The sequence below is a fragment of the Emydura macquarii genome, unplaced genomic scaffold, assembly GCF_026122565.2.
Source record: "Emydura macquarii macquarii isolate MOO-44397 ecotype Brisbane River unplaced genomic scaffold, CSIRO-AGI_Emac_v2 contig_1119, whole genome shotgun sequence".
Classification (NCBI taxonomy): Eukaryota; Metazoa; Chordata; order Testudines; family Chelidae; genus Emydura; species Emydura macquarii.
In genome coordinates, this window is record NW_027131256.1 from 4,048,002 (window position 1) to 4,066,190 (window position 18,189).

An 18,189-nucleotide genomic window follows, 5' to 3' on the forward strand; every position below is an offset into this window, starting at 1 on the left:
GAATTATCCCAATTAATTAATAGGAATCACTTAGCACAATAAGGTCAAGAAGAAGGAGCCACCTGCAAACTTAAACTAGAGAGAGTTTCTGCACCAAGCCTGTTTATTGCCAAACTTGAACAGTGTCATCCATAGCAATAATCTGTAAAAATCCACATTAAGGAAAAAATCATTTGTTTACTGCCAAAATGAACAGCGGAGACACTTTTAATTTTAACTTTCAGTGAATCCTGCTCATTTGCACCCCTTTCCCCACCATATGCATGGCTGATTTCACCACTGTATTTGTTGTCATAAGATCAATGAATTTTCCTTTGATTCTTAGTTGTTTTTCTGAGCTCTCCCATGCAGTCTTTCACTAGCATTGCACCTTTACCCACACAGCAAAGCCCTTTGCACTTAACCCTTTCACCCCCAATGCTGGATTCTCCTACCCCGACACATGAAGACCCCATTATATTAGCACAAATAGCATTTAGTTTCAACTCACTGGGTACTGAGAGGTTTAATTGCTCAGACTTGCTGCAGTAATAATAAGAAAAGAAACAAGCCCAAACAATCTGTCTCTTGTTTTTCTGTAGGTCTTCCGACCCCGCACTCCACCAGAAGCAATCGCACTATGTAGCCGTCTGCTGGAGTACACCCCCACTGCTCGCCTGACTCCCCTGGAAGCATGTGCGCACTCTTTCTTCGATGAACTACGGGACCCAAATGTCAAACTACCAAATGGGCGAGAGAAACCTGCACTCTTCAACTTCACCACTCAAGGTAGCCTGTGAGCGTTGAGGATCCTTCCCTTGGGAAGAAGCACTGTGCCAAAAGTTCGGTCCTACAAATGCCATTCCCCCAGTAGTAAAACCAAGAGGTGGGGCAAGAACACTGAACAGTTATATAACTAGTGATCTTTCTCAAAAATGGTTTGCATCCGAATAGGGCGAGGGGAGGAGAAAGGGTTATGGAATCTTCAATCTCTTGTATTATTGACTCAAATTCAGTCCATGTGATTGAAAGTCGTTACTGTCTGATTGCATAAAGTAAGTTTGCAGCTTCAGTCCAATTTCTAGTGTCCACAGTCCAATTGACACCTGTGTTTGGAGTCTCACCACAGAGGTTGAGGACCCAGTGGACCACGGAGACTGAATTGCCTTCTAAAGATGACCCTGTTCTATCATATTTGAAGCAGGTTGTTGGGAAGCAATGCGGGAAAGCTTGAACTGCTGCTGCGCAGGCTGTGTCTGTTCTGGGGGGGAAGGGCAAATATGGAGTCTTCAGTTATCCAGGGCTGTAAACACTACATCCGGCATTAAATATAGTAAGAACTTTTGAGAAATAAATGTTTTACATTACACAGCATGACCACAGAATGTTTCATGCTGAACTGTCTGTGGCCACAATAATACCAAATTAGCCATCCTTGCCCTCATTCCCCCCACAAAAGTGTAAGTGAAAAACTAACATCCCCTACATCATTTATTCTGTCCATTCCCATTTGATTATTCTGTCCATTCAGGGTTGGTCTGGTTAAGCCTGGAGTGCAAGAAATGTGGCATCCAAGCGTGTTAGTGTTGTAATGTCATCTTTTAAAATAAATAATAAACTGCAAGCTCGTAGCATTAGGGCAGGGAAGCATCCCTAGGCACTATTACCTGCTAGGAATCCGTTCCCATTCCAGTTCAGCTCATGTAGTTTAGGCATTGATGGCTAGTCTGTAGTAAGTGCAAGATCCACCCTTTTAAGCTTGAAACATAGTCCTGTCCATAAGAACGGCCATACTGGGTCAGACCAATGATCCATCTAGCCCAGTAACCTGTCCTCTCCTGTCCTCAGTATCCTGTCCTGTCCACCTGAAGCCAGGTGCTTCAGAGGGAATGAACAGAACAGGTAATCATTGCGTGATCCATCCCCTGTCACCCATTCCCAGCTTCTGACAAACAGAGGCTAGGGACACTTCAGGGCATGGTTTTGCATCCCTGCCCATCCTGACTAATAACCATTGATGGACCTATCCTTCATGAATTTTAGTTCTTTTTTTTAAACCTCGTTATAGTCTTGGCCTTCACAACATCCTCTGGCAAAGACTTCCACAGGTTGACTGTGTTGTGTGAAGAAATACTAATTTTTGTTTGTTTTAAATCTGCTGCCTATTAATTTCATTTGGTGACCCTTAGTTCTTGTGTTATGAGAAGGAATAACTAACACTTCCTTATTTACATTCTTCACAGGAGTCTTGATTTTATAGACCTCTATGACATCCCCCCTTAGTCGTCTCTTTTTAAAGATGAAAAGTCCCAGTCTTACTAATTTTTTCTCATTTGAAAGCTGTTCCATACCCCTAATTATTTTTGTTGCCCTTTTTCTGTAACTTTTACAATTCCAATATATCATTTTTGAGATGGGGTGACCAGATCTGCACACAGTATTCAAGATGTGGGCATACCATGGATTTATAAAGAAGCAACATGATATTTTCCATCTTATTATCTGTCGCTTTCCTAATGATTCCCAACATTCTGTTGCTTTTTGGACTACTGCGGCACATTGAGTGGATGTTTTCAGAGAACTGTCCACAGTGACTCCAATATCCTTCTTGAGAAGTAACAACTAATATAGACCCCCTCATTTTATATGTATAGTTGGGATTATGTTTTCCAGTGTGCATTACTTTGCATTTATCAACATTGAATTTCATCTGTCATTTTGTTGCCCAGTCACCCAGTTTTGTGAGATCCCTTTGTAACTCTTCGCAGTCTGCTTTGGACTTATCTATCTTGAGTAGCGTTGTCATCTGCAAATTTTGCCACCTCACTGTTTACCCCCTTTTCCATATCATGAATATGTTGAACAGTACTGGTCTCAGTACAGACCACTGGTCTCAGTACAGACCACTATTTATCTCTCTCCATTCTGAAAACTGACCATTTATTCCTGTCCTTTGTTTCCTATCTTTTAACTAGTTACTGATCCAGGAGAGGACCTTCCCTCTTACCCAATTACTGCTTACTTTGCTTAAGAGCCTTTGGTGAGGGACCTTGTCAAAGACTTTCTGAAATCTAAGTACACTATATCCGCTGGATCCCCCTTGTCTATGTGCATGTTGACCCCCTCAAAGAATTTTAGTAGATTAGTGAGGCATGATTTACCTTTACAAAAACCACATTGACTCTTCCCCAACAAATTGTGTTCATCTATGTGTCTGATAATTCTGTTCTTTACTATAGATCAACCAATTTGCCTGGAACTGCAGTTAGGCTTACTGGCCTGTAATTGCCAGGATCACCTCTGGAGCCTTTTTTTAAAAATTGTCATCACATTAGCTATACTTCAGTCTTCTGGTACAGAAGCTGATTTAAATGATCGGTTACATACCACAGTTAGTAGTTCTGCAATTTCACGTCTGAGTTCCTTCAGAACTCATAGATGAATACCATCTGGTCCTGGTGACTTATTACTGTTTAATTTATCAATTTGTTCCAAAACCTCCTCTGACACCTCAATCTGGGACAGTTCCTCAGATTTGTCACCTAAAAAGAATGGCTCAAGTTTGAGAATCTCCTCACATCCTCAGCCATGAAGATGAATGCAAACAATTCATTTAGTTTCTCTGTTCCATGCTCCCAGCTTTAAAACATGGTGCCCAGTTGTAACCCAGGAAGCTGAAGCAAGGCTTGGGTCCATACAATGTAATTTTTACACCAGGCTACAACTTCAGTTCAAGCCCTGCCAGGGAGAGTAAACACAAACATGGTTTTTTGACTTAACATGAATCGCTACTCATGTGGGAAGTGCAATGCATTGGATGTACCAAAACACCTCCCAGAGAGAGAGAATGGACAAGCTAAATCAGTTTGGAATGTAGTTCTAGTGACACATGTAGGACCGATTTACATTAACAGAGAAAACTTATAGTACTGTTTAGTCCTGTTAGATCTGTAAAAAGCATTGTCTATGCACAACATTGTTCAGATGTTGCTAGTATTGTTGAAATTGCGCAACCTTCCACATCACCTAGAGCCATAGTTGTTTTACACCTTTTTGCCAACCTGAACCACCAGTGTTGTAATAGAACCTACCAGCACCATGCCACTGTGTTGTTCCCCAATCTTGAGTCACCCCTTTTCATTGCAAGTGAGGCCCCCTGGCCTTCACCCTTTCTTCAGGCTTGAGAGGAGCTAAGAAGTTGTTAAGGTAGACTTGATTCTGGTACATCCCCATCATGCACCTCTACCCCATCCCCGTTCCAGCATTTAATTATGTAAATGTATTTATTATAAATCACTATTAAAAATTGCATCAACAGGGTTCCTTTTGCTTTGTAAAAGCAGGGGTATAAAAAGGTTAGAAAACACCAAATGAACCCTTTATAAACAAATAGGGGAAAACAATCACACACATATATATCCTGCACTGTATCCCTCGCAGGCTAAGGAGCTGCCAAAGCAGTGTCGCTGAGACATCTGAAAGAGGAGGAGGAATGTTTAGGAAATTGACAGTAAAATTAAAAATACAACCATTAGGTTAAGCTGTCCCCACCCCCAGATAAATCTTTAACCTCTGATTTACTATCTTCTGGCCTTCAGTCAACACTTGTCTCCCTGTAGTCCACTGGAGAGCTGATGCAGTTCCTCGGTAGACCACTCCCTAAGTGTGTTGGAATAGATGGTGAGGGGAACTGGCTCAGGCAGACAGAATCACCCAGGCAGAAGCAAATTAGTGTTCCTTGAAATCTGAGCCTAGCTGCACAGCTACCAATAGTGCCTGAGTGCAGGCCACTGCCCAGGCCCAAAAAAGAAATGAATAAAACACTCAGTGCCAAGATTCCAGACATTTATGAATGATTAACGTACTGTAGTACCACCTGTGGGTGGCAGCACTCGAGAGGCAGATGGGGACCTTCTTTTCCTTCCTTTGCCATCATGAGGGGTCTACATGTTGGGTTGCATGCACAGATCCTTGGCCAGAGCACAGCCAATCACTGGACAAGCCATTGGGACTACAGAGCAAGCTGAAGCTGTAGGAAATCAAACTTACTAATAACACATCTTAAAAATCATCCTGTGCATTTAATAGAATGCAGCTAAAAGAAAGTTCCATTTGTTTTAAATAGCATTGTTTTTTTAAAAAGCACTTTGCTGTTTTGTTCTTAAAAAATGCTGTCTAACTCTGTGAAATGCAGTGTTTCCAACTGATTGTCTGAGACCCCCTAAAGCAGTGGATAACGGCTGGAAGTGGGAGATGGGGTTTTGTAATGTCTTTTAAAAAATCTTTCTTAATCATTTTGCATACAGGATTGGCTTTCTGTAAAATACTAAGCATCACATCATCCCTACTGAGTATGGGGAATGGTATTGAACAACCAGAATTTTCAGAAGATAAGTTGCAAGGAATAAGGAGTTTATGGATGATAAAGCCCTTATTTATATCAGACCTATTCTGGTAGTTTTAGGACTCTTTGTTTTCTAGTTTTGGGTATTAAGACAATATGTTATAACTGCTTAATTTTTTTATATGTGTAAAATAGATTTGAGAATCATAGAAATGTAGGGCTGGAGGGGGACCTCAAGAGGTCATTCTAGTCTTTCCTCGTTAGAGGCAGGACCAAGTGTACCCAGATCATCCCTGACGTGTTAAAAAACCTCCAAATAAAGGGATTCCACAACTCCTTCCGTAATCTATTCTAGTACTTATCTATGCTTATAGTTATAAAGCTTTTCCTAATATCCATCCTGAATATCCCTTGCTGCAGATTAAGCCAATTACTACTTGTCCAACCCCATTAGACACAGAGAGCAATTGATCACCATCCTCTTTATAACAGCCCATAACATATTTGAAGACTTATCAGATCCCCCTCTCAGTCTTCTTTTCTCAAGACTAAACATGCCGAATTCTTTCCACCTTTCCTCATAGGTCATGTTTGAGAATAATGAGGTAGCTTTGTGAATGTTTTCTTCTCCAGCATCATCCTAAATGGTTATGAACAGTGCAAGATTGCATTTGTCAAGACTGGAGAAAAGAATGTTGCAATAACTGAGACAGGAGATGAAAACCTGGATAACCGTTTTAGCTGTGTGGATGGATAGGAAAGGCCGTATCTTCAGGACACTCTGCAGAAAGAAAATGCAAGATATAGATACAGCCCAGATGTGAGACATAGAGAGAAGTCCATGTTGAAGATGTTGCCCATCTTACGGGCTTGAATGACTGGCAGGATGGTGGTGCTGTTCACAGTGGTAGAGAAAGAAGGTTGCGGGGGGGACTTGGAGGAAATATTAAATGTTCTGTTTTAGCCATTTTAGCTGTTGAGCTTGAGCTGATGGGTAGATATCCATGAGGAGACTTCAGAGAGGCATGCTGAGATTTTAGATTGAACAGAAGAAGATGGGTCCGGAGTGGAAAGGTAGATCTGTGAGTCACCAGCACAGAGACAGCAGTTGAATTTGTGTTTGCAGATGTGATTACCTGGAGATAAGGTATGGAGGAAGGAGGGAAGGGTACCAGGGATAGAACCCTGTGGGACCCCATAAAGCTGGAGTGGGGTTGGGAAGAATCCTGCTAGGGTCATGTTGAAGGAGTGAATAGGGAGGTAGGAGAGGAGATAGGAAGACACAATGTCAAGAAGATGACCATAGTCCGGAGTGTCACAGGCAGCTGACAGTTGATGAGGATGTAGTACCGGTTCTGAACTTTGCCTAGGCAGAGGTCATTAGAGACTTAGGCAAAACCAGTCTTAGTGGAGTGTCCCAAATCTCTGCTTCCCTGAAATCTTTCTTTCCCGCTCCCACAAGACCCTCACAGCTATCTAGAGCAGCCACTCCCCATGCCCTCCCCTCACCATTCCCCCAGTGTTCCGCACTCACAGGTAACCTGGATCTCCTGCCCAATCCACCCCACCAACAGCACCACTGCTGGTCCGTCCACCCCCTCATCCCCATTCCAGGCTCCCACTTCCCCTGCCCACCAGTTCCCAGGAGGGGCAGGCCCTGCCTCCCTCTCTCCAATTCCTCACCCAACCCTTCATGTTTCCCTCTAATCCTAATCCCCCCCAAAATGCCTCCCCTTCCTCTCCCTGCCCTCAGCCCTCCCTGTTTTGTGGCATCCTGCAGGCACTCCCCATCATGTACCTTGCTGTAGATGTTCTCTTGCGGAGAAGCACTTCATGCAGAGGATTGGTTTTCAAAATGTTTCTTTCCGAAACAGGTTCTCTGGAGTCACTTGTAGTCAGCCACCATGCTGCAGTTAAATGGCATCATTTGAAAAACCAAAGTCAGAGAGAAAATCATTTCTTATTTTCTATGATTATTTGTACCAAATCAATGAGTATTCTAGGCAACTGGTATTCCTGTTGCTATTGTTCTGTGGCAGGCATTACTAGTGTGAAGTTCTTCTGTAGGTGAACCAGCAGATCAGAAAATGATTTTCTGCCTCTGAGACAAAGCTGCCATTCTGCCAGTGTCTCAGGGTTTCTTTTTAAATCAAAGTTTCATTTGAAACCTGACTCTGTCTCCACATGACTAAAAATCTTCACAGTATAACTTGCTGAGTACTATGTAGGTCAGTTTGCTTTTGGACAAAATAGTTTGGCTTGGATGGGAGGAGGGGGGTATTATCTGGAATAAATGTTGGCTGAAATTGTTAAGGGTTGTCTGTGTTGAGAAGAAATTGTTGCAGGGACATAACTGCATTAAAAGTTTGGACCCCTCATTTGTCTTTGTGACTGTTTAGCACTGTTTGCATACACAGTAAACAGGACTTAAAACTGGAATTGTTACCAGTGCATTCTGGGATTCCTGAAGTAACTAACCTGTTGATACTGGGAGCGGGGGCTTCTGAGCTATTTCTAAACACGTGACATTGCATTGGGATGGAGCTATGAGGACAAGCTGAACTGGTACAGCTGTAGTCTGACTTCTTTTCCTTGATAGGAATATACTTCTGTAAAGTGCACTGAGTCAGCCAGAATCAAACTAAAGACATGTCCCAGGTAAGGTGTCTTGGACAGTTGTGTGTAGACACAAGGTGCTGAAGTCTTTGCAGTTTCAAGGCTTTCCAGGCTGCAGATAACATAAATCCAGCCTTTCCCTGCTGTATTTTGTCATGTCTAGCACTGGGCAGAACCAGGATGTGGTGCACAAATGGGAGAACAAAGATTTAATCAGTTTTTAACCAAACCTTTAATTAAACTTCAAAAAAGTTCAGTTTGCATTGGGTCAGTTATTTTCTCTGAATTGATCCATCCCTCTCTAGTTGAAATACTGTGGTACTCACAGCATCCAGATTTAGATTCCTCGATACAATGGGGAGGGTGTTGGCCTCTTCTGCCTGTTATCTCTACTCCCTAGTATAGCTTCAAACGTCTCCATTTCTAGTAAATGTTTCTACCTGAACCACAGATAGGAAGATGCTGAATTCTTTACTGACTGGATGAAGGAAGAATCATGGTGGGATGGAAGCAGTGTTGACACATTGTAGTTGTACTGGATCAGCCTTACCTTTTAGACACCAGGAGTCTTGTCTAGACACTTAGCAGCAATACATTTTAACTGAGTGTGCTATCTCTAAAACACCAACATCAAGGGGTACTGTGTCAAGCAAGATGAATGACGTTTTTGCTGTGCTCTTCCCTGAGTAACTGTCCATATTTCCACCTTATTTCCCTGTTGGATTCCATGCCAGTGACTAACAGAAAAGTTCATTTGTTTGCATTAGGAGCTGTATGAAAGAGTGAGATGCACAGCAGGTTCCCTGTACCAACTGATTAAGAAATTACTCTGGGGAAAATAATAGTGGAGTAACTTTCTTGGAGGGGCTAGTAGCCACGTGCTCATAGTTTGATTGTTTTCGGCTGGTTTCAGTTATTGCAGCAACTCATGTTTACTTCTGGCCAGTCAGAATGTCTGTGTGTTTTGTGGAAGCACAGTCCAGCCCAGAACAGTACATTGATAAGAAGTCAGTAAGCAGTCACAGTGTGCTCTCTGCAGCTTGGCTTCTCAGTTAATTACTTTTTCTTTTTAAATTATTTGTTGAGGAAAGGGAAAAATAGCAAATGGACACAGTCAGCCCTTTTAGGCACTAAATGTAATGTTCAGAAAAGAAATAGGCTTAATCTGCCTCATAGATAAAAGGCAGTAACTATTAGAGGTCATGCACAAAACCACTCTGTGAACGTGCAGGATGATTGGGCTTTGGTTTCTGGACAGATTTTTCTCTCTTTAGGGGGTTTATATTAACTACTGTCTGCATGTGCTTCTCTCCGAAGCAAGTTCTTGTAGTCCCAAGGGATCTCTTTCTCCTCCTTCCTTGAGGGGACTGCCCTGTTGCTTTATTTGGATGTGGCTTTGTTTAGAGGCAATCTTTTCCACTCCTGAAACAGCCATAGCAGGGACTCTCCTTCCTCTCTGCTCCATTGCCTGCTTCCATGTAGTACTGGATTGCTCCCCTGCAGGGCAGCCTGCAGCATTATCACTTGATCACCTAGTCAGCTCCACCCATCATACCTAGTACATGGTGTTACCACTCGTTGCCATTATAAGGTGCTTGTTACTCTGATACATACTGAGTCTATTTTAAATGTGGGGCCGCAGCAACTTGACTGTTCTGTTGTTCTTAATTTCTGTTTTTAAAAAGGACAGTAGTAGCTATTTCGTGTTCCATTTAAATGACCTGAAAATCAAAGCCCTCTCTTCTCTCTGTGTCTCTTAAAGGAGGTATCAGCCCCTCTAGGTTGCTTAGCAGCATTTAAGGAGACTCTGATATAACACTGATGTTGGCCTTGCGGGTCTCTGAGCAGTGGAGTTTCATGCAGTGTAGTTGTAGCCCTGTCGGTCCCAGGATACTAGAGAGACATGGGGAGTGAGGTAATATTTTATTGAACCAACTTCTGTTGGTGAGAGAGACAAGCTCTCCCGAATGCTTGGTCCAATGAAAAGTATTAACTCACCCAGCCTGGCTCACAAACTCCGCTAGACAGACGCTGTACTGACTACCTCAGGCTGTTGGAGAACCTCGAACAGTCACTGTTCTCACCAGCCTTCTCCTTTTGGCTGCCTGTGAGTGGCTGCGTTCATGGAGGGAAAGGGCGATTCTCAGAATGAAGTTGTATTAAGAGGCTGTTTTCCAAGGGTCAGGCGTGGTTGGTGCTTTGTTAACTCCAGGGTCATCTGCTTTCCCTGGGAAATTATCCCTTCTTGTAGCTGACACAGAGACACTTTGCTCCGGAAATTCCCATGCTGAATATCACCGTGGCTTCCTCTTGCTCATGGACATATATGGAAGTGTAAGGTGACCTTGTTTATTAGGGCATGCATTTCATTCATGATTACATTTGCTGAGAAACCCAAGGAGTTAACCTGCATGCAGAGGTTCTGTGTGGACTATAAGCTAACTCTGTTTGTTCCACCTCCCCTCCAGAACTGTCAAGTAACCCATCTTTGGCTTCGATCCTCATCCCTGCTCATGCTCGGAATCAAGCCGCTGCTTCAACCCCTACAAATACTACAACAGCCTCAGGTGAGAACGTGCGTCTGGCTGCCCGCCTCCCTTCTCTCGCAAACTTCACTCCTTCCATTAAGAAGCTTGAGTAACAGACCCCAGGGGTGGATGAGGAATTACTTAATTCCTACCCCATCTTAAAGTCAGTTTTGTTAGATTAGCTGGCTGTGAGCACTTGGGCCAGGCTCACCTGAGTCCTAACCCAGCTCATTCTAGTGTCTGTCTCTCTGATTCAAATTTCTAGTCTGAAGACGTGGAAGAATCAGAATAAGCTCAACTTCTAAAGATTCTCCTGGTCAGTTATTTTCTGGAACCCACAGCCACTCTAGAGCTCAACAAAATAAGCACTAACTTCAGCTAGTTTGAGAGATGCCCAGGAAACGGAGAAATGGCCAGCTCAGGAAATGCGGCCTCGTCTGAAAGGTTTATTTCCCATCAAATTTTGACTGAATGTGGATAAACAAGATTTTCCCACTAACGCAAAATACATTAGCATTTCCAAAAAGGATTAGAAAGGGATTCACTTTTAGAGTATTTGTAACTGCCTGGGTTCAGCAGAAATCACTTCTTATTGTGGATGCCTATAGGCCACCTTTGGATGCCCTTAGACCAGCTTTGGGCACCAAATAATGCTCTGGCTTTTTGCCCAACTCTGTGAGTGGTTTTCTTCTTTGTATCTCTCTCTTGCTGTCAGAAACTTACAAAACCTCATTACTGGCTTGGGGAGACACCGTGGTGTGTTGTGATCCTATAAGAACTGACAAGTTGAGCAGTGGTAGAACTTGGCTAGGAGATCTACAAGGAAAACCCAGGATGCTGAAGGATATGGGGCTGATGATTCAGTAGAGGGCATGCTTCACTCTGAGCCATGCCCCCAGTATGCTGTTGGGGGTGGGGGGTTGGGTGGCTGAAGTCATTGTCTTTTAGATGAACTGTAAAATATGCCATAGATACAAAAGGTCTGGTTCTTTAGAGATGATGAGAAATTAACTAGTGTGAGTTTAAAAAAGCAGTGTCTTTGCACAATTTTTGAAGAGCTCACATGGGGAAAAGCATTTTAGATCAAGTCCTAAATGTGAACTGTAATAGCCACTCTATTGCTGAGGTGGGACTATGTCTTGGGTCCGGATGAGAATCCTTTGCGGGTACAGAGGAATTTTGATATAGTTCAATATTCGATAACTTTCAGTCCCAACTTCGTAGTCTTTTGCATGCACAGCTGTTTTGATGACCGTGCTCCCAAACCTGTGTAGTCCTTACTCAGACAAAATTCTTGTGCCCCTGAGAATTTCTCCTGAGTTAAAATTTCAGGATTAGGCTCTGTTGGAAATTGTGCAAACCCAATTTTCTTTAACTCTGATGTCTTTGCAATAGAATTCACTGAATTCCACACCAGTGGTCCTCAACCTATTTACCTTGTGAGTCACATATGCAGCTTTCTATGTGTTATCTGGGTGCATCCACACACTATATATACTACCTTTATGGCCCTGAGGATGTCACATGGGCTGCAGCTGTGTGCTGATTGGGCCGCAAGCAGCCCTCGAGTTGAGAACCACTGGTCTAGACCCTGAGCAGCAAAGTTCTTCTAATCATTAAACCCATATCAAACCAGCATGGGATGGATTTGCCATCTGACACAGAGCACACACACTAACAATGACAATTTTCAGCAACATATTTGCCCTTGTAAATAAACTATTCAGAGCCTCTCTTACAGTGGGGTGATGTTAGCTGATTGTGGACATATTAGGAGATTTTAAAAAGTTACACAAAGTCGTATGGGTTATAATTGCATGGTAATACAGTGTGGCATTTTGTCCTTCTCTGTTGGCTAGAACAGTTATAGAGATTTAAGAGTCTGTTGGTGCCTTCAAGCCAGTGGACCTGATCAGTTAGCTCAAGTAGTAGCCACTCAGGCTTTAAAATCCAGAGATTCCAGGTTTAGTCACCACAAACAATGCAGTTTAGAGCATTGTTACATAATCACTGGCAATGCTGGTCAGGGAGTTAGACTTTCTCTCCCAAATTCTGTTAGCGTGTAAACTGCACTCTTGTGGGGAATGATTGCGCACCTTTATTTAACATTTGTTACAATAGCATCTAGAACAGGAGTGGCCAACCAATGAGAGACAAAGAGCCGCAGTTACCTTGCCCTCAGGCAGCGTGTCAATTTCACTCCTCCATCTCTCTACCACCAACACTTGACACTGATCTGTCAATTTCGGTGGCAGCTCGTCAATTTCACTCCCCCTCTTCTATGGAGAGCCGAGCCGCAGGTTGGCCACCCCTGATCTAGAAGATCCAGTCACCCCCATTGTGCTAGGTCCTGTACAGACATGCAAGATGTCACAAGCCCTGTGCAAATTGCCTTTACACCTACAGGTGTGTGTGTGTGTGTGTGTGTGTGTGTGTGTGTGTGTAAAAATATATAAGAGCAGATGGGTTGAATCTCTGCTTTAAGTGCAAAACTCAACTCAGCTTTGACTATAGAGTCACAACCAGCATCTTAAATACACGCTGTGTGTGTGTGTGTGTGTGTGTGTGTGTGTGTGTGTGTGTGAGAGAGAGAGAGTGAGAGAGAGAAACTCTATATGTATAGTAACAACAAGCATTTAATTTTCACCATGATTCACACCACCTGAGTATCTGGATCTCTAGCATCATAGCTTTAAACAGCTGCTGTTTAAAATGCTCAAATTCCTTCTTCAGAGACCTGTGCGGCAGGGCTCACTGAGAGGGGTTGGCTTTACACAAAGGTGGGTATGAAATTTAGCTCCAATACCATTTTGTAAAGTTACTCAAACATGCCTGAAATAAAATCTCTTTGACACAGTAGCGTGTTTGAATGCATGATGGTTTGGGGAGGGATAAAAATTGTATTGGCATAGCGTTCGGAATGGCTTTATCACTCAAAGTGCTTTTCAATTTGTGAATTATGCAGGTCATCCTAAAAGTGCCAATAAAACCCTTATGCCACAACATCATGCATTTTTCTTCCTGGATCAATGAGCTGGTAGATAGCTGGTCTGTTAGTCAGCATTTCTACCAGAGGGGTGTGGTTCCCATTCTGCAAAGAAACCTTGCCAGCATAGCTGCAGGGATTATTTTCTGATGCCTTATGCTGTGCTAATCCCTTTAATCCTAAACGAGATACGTTCCTGCATCTTCAACAGCAAGGTGGTACAGAGTGGAACTAGAGTTGTGTGCCTACGCCAGGCAGTTGCACAAGAGCATGATCACACTCATAATAAAAACGAGAGTCCTGCAGCACTTTAAAGACTAACAAATTTAATTTAGTTTTAAGAATCTTTTATGGAGATCCTGTAGGTGTTTGTCTCTGTCTGAGGAATCGGAGCAAATCCGATTGTATCTTAGGGTTGGGCTGTAGACAGTGGATCGTGTAATGTGTCCAGGGTGGAAACTGGAGGCATGAAGATAGGTATTGCGGTCAGTTGGTTTTCGGTATAGAGTGGTATTAATATGACCATCCTTTATTTGTATTGTAGTGTCCAGAAGTGGATTTCTTGTGTGGACTGGTCCAGGCTGAGGTTGATGGTGGGGTGGAAATTATTGAAATCCCGGTGGAATTCTTCGAGGGACTCTTTCCAATGGGTCCAGATGATGAAAATGTCATCAATGTAGCGTAGGTAAAGAAGAGGTGTTTGGGGACGAGTGTTGAGGAAGCGTTGTTCTAGGTCAGCCATAAAAATGTTGGTATACTGTGGGGCCATGCAGGTTCCCATAGTCCCGACCAGGGTTATTCTATCTGCTACCCAAGATCCACAAACCTGGGAATCCTGGACGCCCCATCATCTCAGGCATTGGCACTCTCACAGCAGGACTGTCAGGCTATATGGACTCTCTCCTCAGGCCCTATGCCACCAGCACTCCTAGCTATCTTCGTGATATCACTGACTTCCTGAGAAAACTACAATCCATCGGTGATCTCCCAGAAAACACCATCCTAGCCACTATGGATATAGAAGCTCTCTACACTAACATTCCACAGAAAGATGGACTACAAGCCATCAGGAACATTTTCCCTGATGATGATATGTCACATCTGGTAGCTGAACTTTGTGACTTTGTCCTGACCCACAACTACTTCAGATTTGGAGCCAATCTATACCTTCAAGTCAGTGGCACAGCTATGGGCACCTGCATGGCCCCACAGTATGCCAACATTTTTATGGCTGACCTAGAACAACACTTCCTCAACACTCGTCCCCAAACACCTCTCCTTTACCTACGCTACATTGATGACATTTTCATCATCTGGACCCACGGGAAAGAGTTCCTCGAAGAATTCCACTGGGATTTCAATAATTTCCACCCCACCATCAATCTCAGTCTGGACCAGTCCACACAAGAATTCCACCAGGATTTCAATAATGTGTATATATACCTCCTATTTGATTTCTATTCCTTACATCTGATGAAGTGGGTTACAGCTCATGAAAGCTTATGCCTGCGGAAATTAAATTTGTTAGTCTTTAAAGTGCTACGTGACTCTCGTTGTTTTTGCTGTATATAGACTAACACGGCTAGCCCTCTGGAACTTTTCACTCATAATAAAGTACTATTTAGCGCACATATGTGCTGTTTCACCTTGAAAGCACTTGGAAAGCATTTCATTCTCATTCTCATCACCCATGAGAGAGGCAAGTTTTCCCTCGATTTTTTTAGACAGGGAAAATGAGGTTGGAAGAGGTGAACAGATCACACAGTGTGTCAGTGACAGCTAGGAATGAAACCCAGAAATTTTTGGCTCCCAGGTTTGGGCTCAGACCACACGATCACAGCTCTCTATAGAGAGCAAAAAAGTACGAGAAGACCCTGGATTTCTAGTCTTAAAACAACATTTCTCTGATGAATTTTGTCTGACCCCACCTTTCCCTTTGAGTCCTAAATTGGCCTTTAAGGACCCTCAAACTATTGGCAGGCTTACCTCTGTGTGTCCTTCCAGGTTAGCATTGCAGTGCCAGGAATGAAAATCCCAGCAGCCACTGGGTATGCCACCTGTATGTAACCTTTGACAAGTTTTTGTAAATCAAGTAGCATCTGGGAGTTGTTATACACTGAACTGCAGCTCTAGCCCATATAGCTACCTTTCTGGAAGGTTTCTGAGGGACACCAGGTACCCTACCAGAAAGCAGAGGCACTTCCCGAAGTAGGACTGGGAGAAGAGGCGTCAGAAAATGTTACCTCGAAGAGCAATAGGTAACCACCACTCTTGACGAGGTTGTGGAGACAAGAACGAGGCCTAAATCCAATACATGGTATGTGTTTCCATCAAGTGCAGAGCTGTCACGTTCATAGTGAGAGGAGGTTTGTGGCTGAGAATAGTCTCACCCCAGTCACTGCTGCAATGCCATGCCACAACATAGTGAGGTGTGGCTGCTCTAGTCATCTCTGCAGCCTGGAGAGACTTTGCGTGGCCCAGCCCAGTAAACGTTATACCCAGAAGTGCTCTTCACAGTGGCACTAACACTAATCTACCACACAAATCAGAAAGAGACTGACTTCTTGGCTGGTGCTGCCAAAGGCACAGATTTCCTCATGTACTTTGCTTACCTGCTGACTTCCTGATGGAGAGGGGAGTCTGAGTGTGCAGGGCCCCTTTCTTATACTGCGTGGCTGTGTGCTTTCAGTGCAACAGCTTTGTATGGAGGCATTGGAACTAGCATATAGCTGCACTTGTCCTGCTTCCCAGCCTGCACCCTGTTGGTGTGGCAGCGCACAACCTGCAGGAAAGCCAAGGTGATGTACATCGCGCACGCTAGGAAACAGCACGGTGTTGTGTGCAGGCATATATTCCAGCTGCCTGAGTGGCATGCACAGTCTGATCCCAAATTGGAAGGGCTTTGTGTAGGTTGTTGTAAAAGAGCCACAAGTGTGGGAACCTATCTTGTCTCCTTGCTTACTCCTCCCTCTAATGTGTGCAAACAGTTGATCAGATATGCTCTGCAGGAACTAACGGTAGCAAACTGACCATTAGAGAAGCAGATTTTACATACATCACTTGGGTAGATTTTTCCCCATTCCTCTCTCTCAATTTGGTAGTTACATTTTAATAATGCTTTTAGCCCCACTGTCTTCAGGGGTAATAAATCAGGAGTCACAGCACACTCTAACAAGTGGTGTACCGGGCACGCTGGGTATATGCGCACACTGACTGCTCTACGTATGCTCTCAAACCCAATGTAATGGTGAGTTACCTACTTAGTATGAAAGGATAGTTATCGGAACAGCAGGGACTGTGTTTTAAATCCACGGGCTGTCGACAATGCCGACAATATACTGTTAAAATAGTGGATTGCTATCTTAAGTACGTTGGGGGTGATTTTTACTGCATTTGAGAAACCATTTTGGGGGGCAGGAAGCCAGGACTGGAAAATATCTCCTAGAACAGTCAACTGGCATAACCCGGAGTAGGTTTTCCTTTCTAGACTTGATAATCCCACCTTCTGATCCTGGTTATTGCTTCTCAGATGTGGGTGGACACCCTCTTTTTCTGTTTGGCTCCTTTTCTTCTAGACGGCAGTGTTCTGTTCGCCTTCTCTCGCCTGCAGTATATTGTCTGACCCTTCAGTCACCCAGTACTGTGCGTTTCTGGGCGCTCTGCCTTATTTATCAATGTCCTTTTTCAAATGTGGTGCCCCCAACTATGGTCACTATTAAGTATGGCTAGAAGGAAGAGCTTCATCAACCAATTTGTATGCAGATACACGGTACAGCCCTAGAGTTACTGTTTTATTTTTTATTGCAGCTGCATCACATGATAAACTCTTTACTAATGTGGTCATGGTGTCACCCCCAATTTTTTTCTGCACAGCCTCCCATTTTGTACTTGTGCTACCCAATGCTTTCCTTCAACTGTGTTGTTATATTTACCTAAATTCAATCGCTTCCCTTCTTTAATGAGCCTGTTTCTCTCAAGATCTCCAGTTTGTTGTTCATCCAATCTAACCTCAGCTGGGTTGTGATAGCTTCTTGGGTAGTACCACCTGCAACACTTAGTTTACAATTAATTTTATTTTTCAGTTTGTTAGTGGGTGGGGGAGGAATAAAAGGAACAGTGTTCTGTGCTAATTTATTGCCTCACTTTTTACCTTTCTCCAGCTTAGTATTTGTGGTGATCATAAATTTCCTTTTCTTCATGATCTGTGTCATCCAGTTTTGTATTATTCATACTAACCAGCCAACAGCTTTCTAGCACCTTAGTTTTCTGTCTGGGACAATACCAGATATGTTTTCTTTTTTCACCAGAGCTGTAATTGTGTGCAAGAAAGACTTACCCGCTTCTATAAAAACACATGGCTAATTGGTCGTCATGTTGTTCTTTATATTTAGGTTTCTGTGTTGTCATCTGTAATAATTTACCCAGTATTGGAAGCTAAGTAGTCAGTTAGCAGCAGCATGGCTTTTGTTTTATCCTTTTTAAAATATTTGCTTTGTCCAGGCTTCTTGCACCTCACCCGTTCTCCCCAAATGTTCAAGAATGCACCATTAAAACACTGAGATTCTCTCTGGAAGGACTTTTTGGTCACAGTCAAAGATCCTGCTTGCCAACAGATTTCTATTTTGCTATAAACAAATGATTTGTGCTTCTCCTTGTACAGTAAATGCAGTTGAAATGACTGAGTTTCCAAAGAAATACCTTAGAAAGCATCCTGACAAATGCCCACCTGAAACTCT

At 43.2% G+C, this 18,189-nt stretch overlaps 1 protein-coding gene across 2 annotated transcripts in view; it reads left to right on the forward strand.

The window, feature by feature from the left end:
• The window catches only part of GSK3B (glycogen synthase kinase 3 beta), a 211,824-nt gene that overhangs the window by 187,119 nt on the left and 6,516 nt on the right, over positions 1 to 18,189 (forward strand). For both annotated transcript variants that reach the window (XM_067546004.1, XM_067546005.1), the window contains 2 exons: positions 582 to 768; positions 10,408 to 10,506. In XM_067546004.1, the coding sequence (XP_067402105.1) occupies positions 582 to 768; positions 10,408 to 10,506 (286 nt within the window). The remainder of the gene's footprint in view (positions 1 to 581; positions 769 to 10,407; positions 10,507 to 18,189) is intronic.